The sequence below is a fragment of the Pempheris klunzingeri genome, chromosome 13 (genome assembly GCF_042242105.1).
Source record: "Pempheris klunzingeri isolate RE-2024b chromosome 13, fPemKlu1.hap1, whole genome shotgun sequence".
Taxonomy (NCBI): Eukaryota; Metazoa; Chordata; class Actinopteri; order Acropomatiformes; family Pempheridae; genus Pempheris; species Pempheris klunzingeri.
The window spans coordinates 3,209,610-3,224,524 of record NC_092024.1 but is presented as its reverse complement, the minus strand read 5'-3'; the positions used below and the strand labels follow the sequence as shown (position 1 = coordinate 3,224,524).

The window sequence follows — 14,915 nt, the reverse complement described above, 5'->3', positions numbered from 1 at the left end:
TGTGAATATTACTACAATTATTCTACATCTGTTGGCAAGGAAAAGACAGGCAGCATGGGCTCCTGTTCAGCGTTACTGGATGCTGTTACAGCCAGAATCCACTAGATGGTCACACTGTTCCACGCCGGGCACATTAGCCAAAAGAATGCAGTGTTTCCCATCCCATTAAAGACATGCTCAGAAAAACCACACCACTTTCAGACACAAAATATTTTATTTGAAGCACTTAGTTCTGATATACATTATCCAACAGCTCCACAGGCCTTGAACAGGAAGCCATTACCCAGCACTGCATCACTTTACCGTCCATCACAGCAGCAGATCCAAAACTACCAAATCCATACAAAACTTCACAAAAATACAGATGCCAGCCAGCAGAATATCAAAACCACATCCATGCTGTCCTAGTCACAATGACTGCTGAGACATTTCTACAAACTTTATATCAAAAGCGATTTCTTCCAAGAATAATTCAGCATTAGCTTCTATACAAAACTCCTACTGTTATTTATTGCAGCAGCAAACAAATACTGTGAAACGTCCAAAAGAAGGAAATGTAGAGCAAAATTGTCATGAATGTGCACTGATGCAAGAAGAACATGGCTTTGTTAGTGTCGTGACAGAAGGATGGGGTGGTGCCTGTGGAAGTGGACAGGGCCCTGACCTGACCAGGCTGCAGCGCTGTACTATCTGATTTGACCTTTGACCTGAAGGACAGGCGGCGCTAGCGGTTCGATCATGGGCCTGCTGCTGTTTCCTTAAACACATGCAAGGAAGAAAACAAAACAAAGAGATGCATCTTTGTGTATTGTGAATGGCTCGCTTTCCTTTAACCTCCCACAAAGTGGCTGTTAGCAGCAAACATGATGCCCTTCCTCTTAAAAACACAACTATTGCTCTAGTCTTTGACTCCACTGTGGTGACGCCATAGGAAAAGTTTTTATAAGGAACTATGAGGAAGTCGTTGTCAGTTTCCATAATTTTATTTTAGTCTGACTGAATAGTTATTTATCTTTGGCAAATGTGCTAAATGTAGGAACGGTGACACCCACGACCATGCACTATAAGTAAAGTATCTTATTCTGCATTTAAAAATAAAAGTTATTCATGTATTTTTAAACTAACATCAGTTCGGTTTCCAATTTTGCTCCAAAGCTGTGATGCATCTTGTTTTACATTTCTGACAAGGCTGTTTGTAGCTTCTCGGAGACACTGAGCTGAATTGTGGAATTTGCTATTTCAAACTATGACAGGTGCGACATGCTGTTTGAATGCTTTGCAAAGGGAATATTTGTGTGGTGTAAGACTGATACACTTGCTTTTTCTTTATTAGAATTTGGCCTTGATTCACAGGTTCAATTCAAAGGCAGAGCACATCGGGGGTTCGAGGTAGAGCTGCAATACTTAGCTGAGTAATCGACTGGCCGACAGACAGTAAATAAAGATTTGAGGCTTTCCTTTTTTGTATAGAATGTTAAACTAAATGTCTTTGGGTTTTCTGACAGTGAATGCATCTCCTTGGGTTGTGGGAAATTATAACAATATTCCACTATCTTCTGTCATTTTGTTGATCAAGCGATTAATAATGAAAATAATCATTGGCTGCAGATCTAGTTTGAGGAAAACTGTATTTCTGAGTCCTGTTAAAGTAACTACTGAAGAGCACAGCACTACAGCAGACCCACCTGTATATTATGTCTCATTTGCATAGAACCTGTGTTTCATCGTCCATGAAGCGCACTGCAACTGCTTCCATTCTTCTTCTTTTTTTTTTAAATACCTTTTAACTTTCAACATAGCATTTGTTTTTGTAGCAGAAGTAACCAGTCAACTAGTTAATATATTCTAAATAAGGTCTAATCTAACTACAAAAGTGCACCAAACCAAACGGAACACAGGAAATACACAAAAGAACCTACAGTCACTGTCATCGTGTCGTTATCTACAGTCAAATACAAATATTGTTGCATTCATTCAACACTTTAAAAAAAGTTGTCCTTTTAAGGCTTACCCCTGCAGACACATTGAGTTGCCATGCAAATACACACATTCCATTGCAAGCAAGCAGTGACACACAATGAGATAGAAAGCTGACATTGAAGAGTGTATATAAAGTCTTCTGCTAATTCCAGTTTTTCTATGACGCATTTATTGTTATTGTGGCCCCCCACATACACACACACACACACACACACACACATACAGACACACACACACACACACACACACACACACACACACACACACACACACACACACACACACACTATGTAACTTTTTCAGGCTTTTCAGGCAAAGTGAGAACGAAAGGAAAAAGAACGCCTTTTGCCTCCAGAGGCGCCCTCAGCGGCTCCTCCACAAAGTAGGCGTTCTCCTCCTCCACCACAAACTGAAGAGTCTGGCTTTTGTTCACACAGTAGATGCAGTTCCCGATAACGGCACACCTGAAGGGTAAATGGCTTCCAAGCCTCTGTGATGCGCAATCATGCCACATTTTCACTATGGTGTTGTACTTGAACACGGTGATCCCCTGGTCGCGGTTGACATCAAAGCGGTAAATGAAGCTTTTGAAAGCCACCATGTCGGTGGACTTCTTCCTGCTGTTGTTGTAGGGGCACTCCTGCCACTCGTCCCTCTTGGGGTCGTACTTAAGAAGGCGGTAGAAGAGGGAGCCTCCTGAGACGTAAAGTTCTCCGCTGCAGGTTGTGGCCTCGTGGGCCACGGCGAAGGCTCCCTTGGGCAGGGGGGCCACCGTGGTCCAGCGGTCCATGCGAGGGTCATATTTTTCCACTGTAAACAAACATTCCCCTCCAATGGCGTACAAGTAGCCATCCATAGACACGAGCTTCAGTTGGGCACGAGCTTGGATCAGAGGTCTGACCTCAGTCCAGTGGTTGGTTACAGGGTTGTAGCAGAAGACCCTGTCTGAAACCTTGCCCCGGTCCCCGTAGCCCTTAATTCCCCCAGCCACAAACAGGTAGTTATACATGGTGCAGATCCCACAGCCTTTAGTGTTTATGTCCTCGGGCATCGCAGTCAAAGGTCTCCAGTCATCTGCTGCTTCGTTAAAGTAGTAAATCATATGGTTCTCCTCCAAAGACCCTACTGACTGTGGGCTGTGTGGTCGGCTGCCACAGCGACTCGGCGGCCGGCTGCCGACGCGATCAAACACATCGTTTATCTCCGCCACCATCAGAGCCTTCCTCCCTTCCATTCTCTTCTTCAGGATCAGATCCCGCTCAGATCCAGTCAGGCGCCCGTACACGGCGGGGTCTTTGAGGATCTGGAGGAAGTTGTCGCTCATGAATCCGTAGGCGGTCTCCTTCAGCTCACTGAGTCGCTGCTTCTTGGCGATGGACAGAATCTCGTAGCAGTTCTCTGCAGTGATCTGTGCAGACATGGAGTCCATGGCCGCCTGGACGGCACAGGGGATCTGGAGGATTTTAGCCCCCGTGATGACATCGACGACGTTGTCCTTGCAAACATTCATGCGAGAAGTGTAAACATAGTCTACCAATGTAGACAAAGTCTTGTAACTCACGCCCTTCACTTTCAGGATGTCTCGTGACAGCCGGGCTTTGAAGTAGTCGCTCTTCTCTGCCAGGACAGACTTGTGAGCGTTGATCGTCTGCCCGCCGACTTCGATGACTAAATCAGGCTCATTTTCAGACTGTGTGTTTTCATCTTTCTGGCTGCTGTCCCTGCACTCAAGGTTTGATTTTGACCAATCAGTTTCCTGTTTAGCTTGGCTAGGCGAGCCTATGGAGGAATCTGCACTGTAAGACACTTTAGCTCTGGCGCCATTGTGGATATCACTGCTCGCACAGTTTTGCTGCATGCCAGCGATGTGATTGGACGCAGCAGAATCAGCGTGAGGAGGAGAATCCGGAGTTCCCATCTCACCAGAGAGGCGAAACTTATCGGCTCTTGGGATGCACGAGCCGATACCTTTCTGATGGTCGACATGGTTGTTCTCCATCAGTCTCCCATCCAGCAGGTATTCCTTCTCAAATACTGGGGGAGGGCTGAAATCCTGCTCGTCCAGCAGGAACCCTTGACCGTACCCTGGACACAAATGCCCTCCTTTGTCAGAAGGTGTGACCAGATCAGGGTTCACGGCGTGGAGGATGACCTCAGCCTCCACCGTGATAGCCCCCCCTGCCTGCCTGCCGCCCTCGTTCATCTCGGCGAGCTCACTGGTGATGGGAGACGCCGTCTTCGCTGATCATGCTGAGTGGGTGGAGAAACTTGTGACTGCACTCCTCTCCTTTCACCTACATGGGGAGGGAGGGAGGGAGGGGGGACAAGGAGGGAAATTAACCAAGGAGGGAAAAATGAGTCTTGAAGCTGCAAAGACGTGTGTATTCTCTAAGGGGCGCCCTTTCTCCAACAACAAACTGCTTGGAAAGCAGGAAATTTCAAGGAAAGAATGACTGTGTGCTCCCACTGCCAGCTGGGCTGTGTAATACCCTCCTGTACTAATGTCACACCAGCTGCAGCAGCGCTCACGTTTTCTACTGCTGAACAGAGACGCAGTCCCGACCTGCGGCTCGCTGTGGCTGGAAAGTGACCCACTGTAATAATCACCCTGCCTGGCCATTATTTCTGGTAATCTGGAGGCATCCACGGCGCATGCGCGAACGGTGTTGATGGAGGTATTAATCTCTTAGTGTGACTGTGAAAGGGCGTTTGTAATTACATCCAAACTCTTCTGCTCTCCTCTAACGCATTCCCCGACTAACAGCTGAGGCTTTCACTACAAGTGGAACCAAGAAGGCGCAGACGCCTCATTTGAATCACATTAGAGCCACAGATGAGGATCAGTGTGCTGTGACCTACCTGCGTGTCCTCGCTGCGTTTAAACAGCTCGACAGCAGCAGCTCTCCCTGCCGGTCCCTCCACAAAGCCCAGTTACGTAAGGCAGGCGCAGTCCCGATGAGGCGGCCAGGCTGTGCTCCCCCGGATCACTTCACTCCACCGGCGGACTCACCCACCGACCCTCCACACTGTCGTTTCATCCCGGAGCTGCCGGGGATCAGCGGCGGAGGCGAGGCAGAGCCCCGATCGGCTCCTTCACGTGAGGTTATTTCCTCCCGTGGAAGTGGAGGAGAGCCGCCGCGCACCTTCCGCGTCCCGTTCTCCAGGAAACTGGAGCTGTCCCGCGTGGGCAGCAGAGGCAGCAGCTCCCGGACCCGCCAGGACGCAGATTTTTCTTGCCTTTTTTTTTTTTTTCTTCCACAGTTGGCTACAGTGAGGCTGTCATTGATCCAAGCCACGCCCCCTTCTGTCGGTGTTAACCCTACACTCAGCAGCACGGAGCGCGAGGCTCCATCTGTTGTGCGCGCGCTGGACGCAACCCAGAGATGCGACATTCCTTTACGCATCATCCCAGTCCTGGGTACCACGGTGGTGGTGGGGTGGGGGGGTCAGGGGATGGACTGTATGGGAAACCCCCCCCCCCCTCCTCCTCTGCCAACACACATAAACACCAACCCAACCTAAAACTCACTTTATCATTCAAAGTGTGAGCTTTTATTTAAAATACAATCCTACCGGATTATTACAGTCACTCTGTAATTAATCATTCTATATCCATTACAGTAACATGACATACCAGACCTCCGCAGGGATTTAATGTTCCACTAAGAAAAAGAAATGTTCCAGTAGCACACTCCACCTGTTGGTGAGACCGTCTATCACAGTATCAGTGGAAGTGACATGATCCCTCTCTAGAAGAAATAGTGGGTGCATACTTGAGGCAGGTTTAAAAACAGCCTACCGATGCTCTGGAAACATGAGTCACACTTTCCTTTTGGAAAGGATCCAACACCATTTCTAACTAACTCCTATGAGAGACACAGCTTGAACCCACCGAGATGCAGCATACGGCATATTTGTGGTGATTTGTGTGGAAAAGTTAGTGTTACTACAGTGATAAAAGAGCCACGCGAGGCACACACTCAACACGTGGAAAGGCCTGATTGGAAACAGCACAGTCTCGCAGGGCGGCGGCAGCAGCTGCAGCCGTCTTTATCCAGGGTCCCTAACCTCTCTACTGTGGAGCCTGCGTGTCTTAACAACTGGTCTTCAGATATAAAAATAGAGGGGAACCTCAGCAAGGGCATCACACAGCTATCAGCCCTGCCAGATTAGAGGGTATTCAACTGGGAGGCTTTAATACCAGATATTTTAAGAACAAAGACTGATACACAAAATGATTGGTGTCCATGGAAACCTCAGGGTCGGAGGCAAAACAAAAGAGTTGCAGAGCTGTTTTGATGCACGACCAATGTCAACACCCAGCCAGGCACACTGATAACTGGGTTACTTGGTTGGAACAGTGAGACCGAGGCGCTGCTGTGTTCTACTTGTAGTTAATAAATACAAGCTCGTGTTCCGCTGCACAGTTAAACATTATCTTCTTGATGGTCAGTACAGTAGCTACAACCAAACAAAGCTGATCAGATAGTAGTTTTGGGAATAAGCCCAGGGTGCTGGGGATTGTAGCACGGGAACAACTCCAACCTGCAATCGTCTCATCTATTTTTGTTAAAACTGATAATATAGTGAAACATGGTTGCGCAACAGTGGACGTGGGCGTTCGAAGAGAGAGAAAAGGTCTCGACCCTCTCTGCTCAGCAGTATGAGAGACGAGCGGTGAAATCCCGGATGAGCTGCGTCAGGCTCCGTCCCTGCGGCCCCTCGGGCGCATTGCTAGTCCCAGCATGTACTGATGGCTGCACACAGGCAGAGTGGAGTACAAGTTCGTTTGTCTGAAACAAGAAAAAACAGGCACACCGACACTCTGTTCCTCCTCCGTGTGCTGATTATCACTTCGCTCTATCAGCTTTAGCCAGTAACTCAAAGATGACCAAAATGTCAGCTTTGCATTATTTAGTTTAACTGTAAACTGTAGACTCAGTGTAAAAAACTACTGATAGATAATAAGTTAAACTAAACTACTAAAACTCACAGACCTGCTCTGACAGTTTCACAATGAATCCACAAGGTTGCTTAATAAAACAGTTTATAGATTTGTTAATACAACATCAGAAGTACATACAAATAGTGTCAAAAGTAGAAAGCTGTTTGTCCTCTTTTTAAATATCCTTATGTGAGACACAAAGATGCATTAGGGGGGGAGGGGGGATCTCTCCTGATGTCCACAACTGTTTCATCCCTCTGCGAGTAGAAACCTGGCCAGCCAGGGATTCTAATCAAGCTGTCCCACGCTACTTCGGTCATCAATAATCACCTTTTGAATCCCTTTTCTCTGTGAACAGAGTGAGAACAGAGCACTCTGGGCAAGCTGGTTCAATAGTACAATGATTTGATTCCATACAAACACAGAACCTTTCTCTGACCCAAAACTCACACACATGTAATCCTGAGTTGTCATACTTCATATTTACAACTCTGGCCTCGACAGACGATGTACAGTCTGGCCAAAACCTAATCCTAATCTTAATAAAACTTTTATGTAACAGATTCAAAACCCCATCGTTACCTTACGCGCCTTTCGAGCAGGACGAGGTCTTGCTTCTTTTCAACACTGATTTAAATACTGCAGTCCTATACAGTCAGCTGCTAGGGCACAAACACTGGAGAGTAATCTATTAGCCATGTTACAGAGCAACAGCTTTATCGGAGGCTGAAACTAAAGACCTTTCAGTGTTTCCAAACAAGCACATCCTTAAAAAGTCCAGTACATCCTTTGACTGGTCTGTGGGCTGCTGTTCACATCCTCAAGCATCATGATTGAGTGGTTACATTGATCCTTTGTTGTCTTTATGGCAGGAGGCATCATTAGAAACACCATCAGAATATTGTGGTTGTCTGATCCCAAATGCTGTGTGAAATGTTAGGGCAGATCTTGTGAGAGTGGTTGTGCAGCGACTCTGCTTTCACCTGTAAGGAGAGAGAATCTAGATGAGATCTACACACAAAGAAGCAATGAAATGTTCTGCAGGTGATTGGCAAAATGTCTCCAGCCTACCAAGGTGCGTTTGCTGTCACACACTGAGTAAGGGGATCTGCCAGATCATGATGGTAGAGGTGGTGTCCTCGTGGCGAGACTGTTTGGTCTTTTTGTTGACCCTGCGGTGGCCCAAGCCTCCGGACACCACCAGCAAAGAGCTGACATCCACCTTGCTGGCCCGGCGGCCCCTCTGGTGATGGGCCGGGTCATGGAGCATGTCGTAAAGGGCCCCGTCCTCGGGCCCGTGCTCCAAGGAGCCCTGGGATGGAGCTAGGGAGCCGCAGGACGAAGACAGGGAGTCCTGGAGAGCCATGGTGGTGCAGCCCGCCTCTCCCAGCCACACACCCCGTCCCTGGGGGGGAGTCAGGGCCGACTCTGAGGGGGGCCTGGTGTTCTCCCCATCATCTGTCTCTGTGGGCTGGACTGAGGCGGGAGGGCTGGAGGATGGCAGGCCAGCAGGTCGGTTACACACAGCAGCAGCCACGGTGAGGAACTTGACGGGTCCGTTGTGAGCGTGTAAAGACACCATGCCCCGACCTGACAACACACACGGCCACTTTTAGCACTTTGTGGATGGAGTTTAGCCTGTTCATCATATTATTATCATCATATTAACATGCAGACTAATGTAGAATGGAAATAATCCTTAGTTGCAGGCCTACATACAAGTAGATTAGAATGGGAGAGAGTAATGTTTCAGGGTTACCTATGACCTTGGGGATCCCCTGCAGTCTGGGGACAGAGAGGGCCACTGTCACCCCCAGGTTGGTCCCTACAAGCAGCAGACCATGACAGACCAGCAGACTGCTCACTGACACTCTCTGGCTCCCTGTGGAGAAACACAGAAGCATGAATAATTTAGTTTAGTTTGAAATATTGAGAGAAACAGCTAGTGACTGTTCCTTGGCAAACGTCTTCAGCCACCTTGTGATTTACAGTGTCAATCACGACCTGTTGGACCTCACACAGATCCACACATATCCTGGAAACTGCATAAACAGAATAGTCACTGGGCCGTTTGAATACAGTGTGGTGCGTGGGTAGGGAGGGGGTGTATCGTTTCAGTGAGCGGGGGCATTTCTGCTGCGATGATGTTCAACGGTTATTTGTCTCCAGGGCAACGTAAAGAGGAGCCTGGATGAAAGCAGCTCTTTTCAAGTGTCTGAGCACAGAAAAATGCCCCATTATGGTCCGCTGTGAGTCAAACAAACAAACACAAAGGTGTTATGTAACAGAATGAGCGAAGCGTGATGCTGTAATTAAGCAAGGAGCTGTGCCTCTGTGGCGGCTACAACAGGACAATCTGACCCGACCTTTCCCTTCCCTCCTGGACAGAAAACTCTCTGTGATGCCACTTTGGACTGTAAAAGCTGTGATTGTTAAGTTAACAGCGCCTTTCAGCAAGGATGGCAATAAAGTCAGGCTGTGCTGTGTTAGGTGACTTATTATGTGGAATTTGGCACTCATCTCAGACCATCCCCACATTGCCATGGCCCGCGTGTCACTAACGGTATCTAGTCAGACATTTTTATCATCATTTTTTATGGCTGTAATAAGAATCTGGGATTTTGCAAAAACAGTCTTCTCCGTCCTGCTATGTGGGAGGCGAGACTGTCATGAGTCATTACTGCTGCAACAGCTTGACTTGAATTTCCTCCCTCAAAGTAATCCTCTTGGGCTTAAGGAAAAATTACTGCCAGTCTCTCAGCCTGACCCCCCCTCACTACAGCTGACCCCTTGCATGGGGCACACGCCATACTGCCACACTTCCAGGAATCGTGCCAGATAGGCAGGCAGGTACAGTTGAAGACTGGGCCCTGAGTCCTGCCCACATGTGCTTCTAATGAGGGCCCAGAGTTAGCAGAAACACAGACTGCTGGTCGGGGGCCTTGCTCAACTTCCTCCTTTCATAATATTTGGAGTTCCCCACCCAGAGGGTGAACCAAAATAAACCCAGAGCGAACGTCAACACGGTCCAGCTCTGGCCCTGATCCTGCACCAGACCACCACTTTGATCTGCACTTAGTCCTGACAACCAACAGCAGGAGGGAGGAGCAAATCCCAAACATTACAATAATACACTCCATCAGCCGTTCAATCAGTCTACAAATAACTCAGATCAGCACAATGGGAGTCAGCGCTCTTTCAGTCTCTATCATAGGAAGCTATACCCTCTTCTTGCATCGCTCTTACTGTAAATCTAAAGGAAGTATTCTTGGTTCACACCCACTTTTGTTCACTCCATCACACAAACTCATATTTGTCAGTTGTATCATTGAGAGAAGAAGGATTAGGGTGTTGAGTTTCTATGAACTGCACTGTCAGCAGCTCTGTGAGCAGGGACTTTGGTGCAGCAGCGCTAACGCTAGCATGACGACAGGCTCACAATGACAAGCTCTTGATATATTTATATATTATGTCATATATTCATATATTTTCAGTTTTAGTTTAACATGGTAACATTTGTTAACTATTAGCAGGTGAACCAGACGATTGTTTCACACGCTGAAGGTGTCACGCCTAACTTGAAATGATCTTACACTGTATACCTCACTGATCACGAGGAGTCATGTCAATCTAGCAAGGAGACGATTAGATTAAGACAAGTTTGAACTGGAGCTTCCCGTTGCAGCTGCAGTGTGCTATCCAGTTCTATCCTGTCTGCTCAATCCGTGTATCTCTGAGGGAGAGGAACTCTCCTCAGAAATAAGAGCCTTATCCATGTTGGGATGTGTGCAACAATGGTGGCGTACAAACAAAGAAGAGCTGGAGGTGTTATTTACTGACCCCCCTGATATTTGTCTCCCATTAGGCCATGCATGGCTGCCTATTTAGGTCACAGTACAGCAGACAAAGGCAGGCTAGACCCTCAGCACAGCAGCCAGCCACCATCCTCAGAGGCATCATCACAGCACAGTCTGCTTTGATGCAGGAATACTTCTTTTTGAGGTGTTTATTAATATGTTTTTAAGCTATTCTTACTATTATTATTAGTATTTTATGACTATTCCGTAGCTTTTGTGCTTGTCCTAATGTGTATTCATTGTCCTACTTTTCCTTGGCAAAGAGATTCGGTGGGACTGGCCCCACAGAGGTTCAATAAAATAAATCCATAGTCCGATTGAGTGAGACATCTTAAGAGATTTACACTGGATTTCCAAAGGAATATGTAGATGTGTATATTCAGATTAAGGCTTGGGAATACAGAGAAAGAAAAGTATGTTTTCACTGCATAAAGCAGAAATTATCATCAAATCAACTACTAATACCACTAAATTACTCTAAAACATGAACCGCATAGGTTTCCATAATAAACACTTGGTAGGAGTTATAATGAAAATGACTGCTATTACAGCATATTAGCTCGCTGTCTGTTTAGCATTGGGTTAAGGAACTCTTGTCTGCAATGAAGGGAGTTAGCAGAATTGCTCCAACATGCATGAACATGAGAAGGATAACCCAAGCAGAGCTCCTTCTGTATTTCAACACTGCACCATTTATTGGGGCTTTCACACTAAAGACAACGCCCCGGGTCTCAGATTGTGAGCCTAATTGTGTTTTCTGTGGAATAGCCAAAAATTGCATTAGAAATCTGTAATGTAATATCTCTTCATAATAACGTGGACTTCCTGGAGAATAGGGTAATGGAGAAAAAAAGAGATCAAATATCAGAACAATGTCACTTCTTGTTATTTTCGGAGAAGCTGATATCATTTTTAGTTTGTGTATGTCCATTAATGGAGCACAGCGTCACAGATGGAAGACAAATCACTCTTTGCCTCTAACGCATCGATTGCAGGCACTCCCTCCTGTCCAAACAGTTTGCCTAGCAGTTCCAATTACATCAGAGGTTGTGCAGGAACAGCACATTTTTTTGGTCTCATTCTGATGATAAACGCTGCCGTGGAGCATTCTGGAAAAGCACAGATCTGGACAGACCACAGAGGAAGCGGCAGACAGGTGGACTTGAGGCAAGTGATTTATCTAAATCACAACAAAGTTTAAACTGTATGGAAAACTTTTGATTCCCATGCTGACTGACAGTCCAGGGACCCAATACTGTTATCAGAGGAAGTGAGCTCCTAATGGCGAGGCCCAGAGGACGAAGGCTTTCATGTGTGGTGGTCCGCCCCAGAACCAGCTTCCTCTGTGGTCGCATGGATCCTATTAGCCAATACGGGCAGCGAGGTCCCAAAGCAGGCTGCTTTTATCACTCACATCTGTCTGACAAAGAGGCCTTCCACTTGGAACTCTAAACACCGGGTATCAGAGTGAGATTCTCCCACAGTATTCAGTGAGGGTGGATACTCCGAGCCGTTGGTCATCTCTTACATTCTTACGTGCAGAATGTGGGTCTGTATACTTAGTGTTTCCACTGTTGCTAGTACTGTGCAGAAGATTGACGTTGCACAAATGCTTTTAATCATCATGCTACATTGAACAACTTGTAGCCGTGGATATGAAAAGCTGTAGGTGGAAGGCTCTTTGTTGCAGTTTGTTTCTAACCCGTCACGGTGTCTTCGTGGCCGCCCCAAAAGCTAAGTGACATTTAAAACCATCTCCCAAAAGCTGGTCGCAAGAGATCTGACATCTCCACATGATACTTCTGACGCCGTGCTGAATGTTATTACTACCTTGTGGCAATAGTAGAGAAGTTCCTCTGAAGACTAACACAGTCCAGCCAGAGCCTGGCTAATGGCAGCACTGCTAATGATGCTGAAGCTGAGATACCACAGAACAACTGCAGGCTGGTCATTAACTGTAGACCGCAACATACATGCAGATTGAGCAACAGCTGTCATCGCAAAGCAAAAGTCAGATCAAATCCTCGTTTAGGTATCGCACACAAGAGTTGATAATCAAAAGATATTTACAGAAAACTTCAAGACGTTACAAAGACTGCTTCAGGAAATGCAGGCCAAACCACAGCTGTCTGCGTTACTCAGCATGAAGGAAAAGCAGATTGAAAGCAGCAGCGACTGGACTGCACAAATCCCAACAGAAGCAAAAAAAAAAAAACAAATATAAAAACTACAATCATCCTTTTAGGCTGTGTGTTTTTGGGTCAGGCTGATGTAACGCTGCAGATTACAAGATCCAAAGCAGCAGGCCGCTCTGATGCATTCAGCCTGGGACCACTGGGACTTACAGTCGTTTGATTTGACCTGAACATCCTCGGTGACAATGTTTGGCATGAACACACATGCCAGGAAGCCGTTTCACAACCAACTGCTGTGCACTATACACAATACCATCTACTGTGATGACAACAATTTCCATGGTAATGAAACCAATGTCTGCGTTAAAACAACACATCCACGACTTTTAAACATCATTATGGTCCAAAACAACACACACCTTGGTTTGGATGGTGGTTGGGTTTTTCAGAACCCTCCAATTAATGTCATCTGGCATCAAATAGCCTGTGATGTATGGCTCATTTGTCTCGCCTGACTCTGTTCTGCACATATTACAGCCCGATAATGACAGGTTTACATATGCAGCGCCTTACACAAGGAGAGATCAAAGGTGATGAATGATGTAAGTGAAGTAAATTGCTCTTCCAAGCCAGGACAAAGCACTGTTCTTATCACAGTCACTAGTGATGCTATATTAGGTCTGTTGGAGGCAACAATCAACCTTCAGATATTCCTTCATTGCTGCTTAAATTGAACTTGTTTTGTTCAATGCATTTAAAATCTAGTTAGTCCAAAATAACAAGGAAAAGATTTTCTCACTTATGGTATGTAGCAATGCAGATAGCTTTGGTTTTCTTTGCGCAGGTCATGTCATTACAATTAATAACATTCTGATTGATTGAGGTTACTTGTTAGTGGGAAAAGTGCCATTTCTACTTTTTAAGTGATGAATTAATTCACATAATAGCAGGTTCCAAAACAAACTCTTGAACTTTGGTACACTTAATGTTTCAGATAGCTCAGAAATGTTATTTTATGCTGAACTCCACTAGATGAAGTCGCAGCTCAGCTACGAATATATATCATATTTCAATCTGATGTCATAATTCATGTTGTCTATGTTTGATCGGTTATCAAAAGGATGTCCCATTATTTGTTTTCACAAGTGTGAAAATATGGGCTGAATTTTCCATTTAGACTTCGTCTGCCAGAGCACACTTAGAAATGACTTGAGGTCAATCATTTTCTTTATGCAATGCTATGATTAAAGATAAAATGAGAGGCTCCTGCTTCAATGTTTAGACTGAAGGAGCCTTTGAAAGAGCATGAGAGCATGACAAACCTGTCATAACAAGAGCAGTCTGGATGAGCACCTACACTGATGTCAGCTAATTACTGTCAGGCACCAAGTAAGACAGCACTTCATGGGATCATGGTACCGGCATCTCCATCCACGAATGCAGGGCAGGATTTGAATAAGTATAGTTGGATGATCACACGATCGGATATCACAGGACGGGCCGACTACGCTTTGCTGTTCTTCGTCAGACAGTTTGACACTGTCTGAAAGGTTTCAGGCTCAGTGAGGAGAACAGATCACATTACAGCTTGACACTTGAGGGCAGGCGAAGAGAACTGAGAGAGGCGGTGGGTGTTGAAGTGGTGAAGGTGATAAGATCATAGAATCATCATGACTGAATCTTAAACCACAAGGCTGTACACAGACCAAGGACTATTAGAGTACAGTACGCTTTGTAATTGATTACTGTGCAGAATGAACCATTAAAGATTAAAAAAATATTCTTTTGTTTTGAACCGTGTTTCTCATTTAACATTTTAAGACTCCATGATTGTCCCTCTGGTTACTGGGAGATTAAAAGAGAAGGTTGTTTTTTCCCCCTACAGTAACACAAAACAACTTAGCAATGCAGGCCGACTAAATTCTGTAGTTGAGGCTGAATATTTCAACTAAAAACGTACCAAAATCATTTACAAATCTGTTCACTGGAGGAATACTT

General features: G+C 45.9%; 2 protein-coding genes across 2 annotated transcripts in view; both read right to left on the bottom strand.

The window, feature by feature from the left end:
* Window positions 1-1,723: 1,723 nt before the first annotated feature.
* On the bottom strand, window positions 1,724-4,878 carry LOC139212157 (kelch repeat and BTB domain-containing protein 11). The gene is made up of 2 exons (XM_070842632.1): window positions 4,840-4,878; window positions 1,724-4,274 (listed from the first exon to the last, which is right to left on the bottom strand). The coding sequence occupies exon 2, from the start codon at window positions 4,181-4,183 to the stop codon at window positions 2,267-2,269; it is 1,917 nt and encodes a 638-aa protein (XP_070698733.1). The 5' UTR covers window positions 4,184-4,274; window positions 4,840-4,878; the 3' UTR covers window positions 1,724-2,266.
* Window positions 4,879-7,039: 2,161 nt separating this feature from the next.
* Window positions 7,040-14,915, bottom strand: part of arhgef10 (Rho guanine nucleotide exchange factor (GEF) 10) — a 48,079-nt gene continuing 40,203 nt past the window's right edge. Inside the window, exons 28-30 of the mRNA XM_070842227.1 lie at window positions 8,685-8,807; window positions 7,997-8,515; window positions 7,040-7,908 (exon numbers count right to left, since the gene is read on the bottom strand). Coding sequence (XP_070698328.1) covers window positions 8,013-8,515; window positions 8,685-8,807 — 626 coding nt within the window. The 3' untranslated portion in view covers window positions 7,040-7,908; window positions 7,997-8,012. The remainder of the gene's footprint in view (window positions 7,909-7,996; window positions 8,516-8,684; window positions 8,808-14,915) is intronic.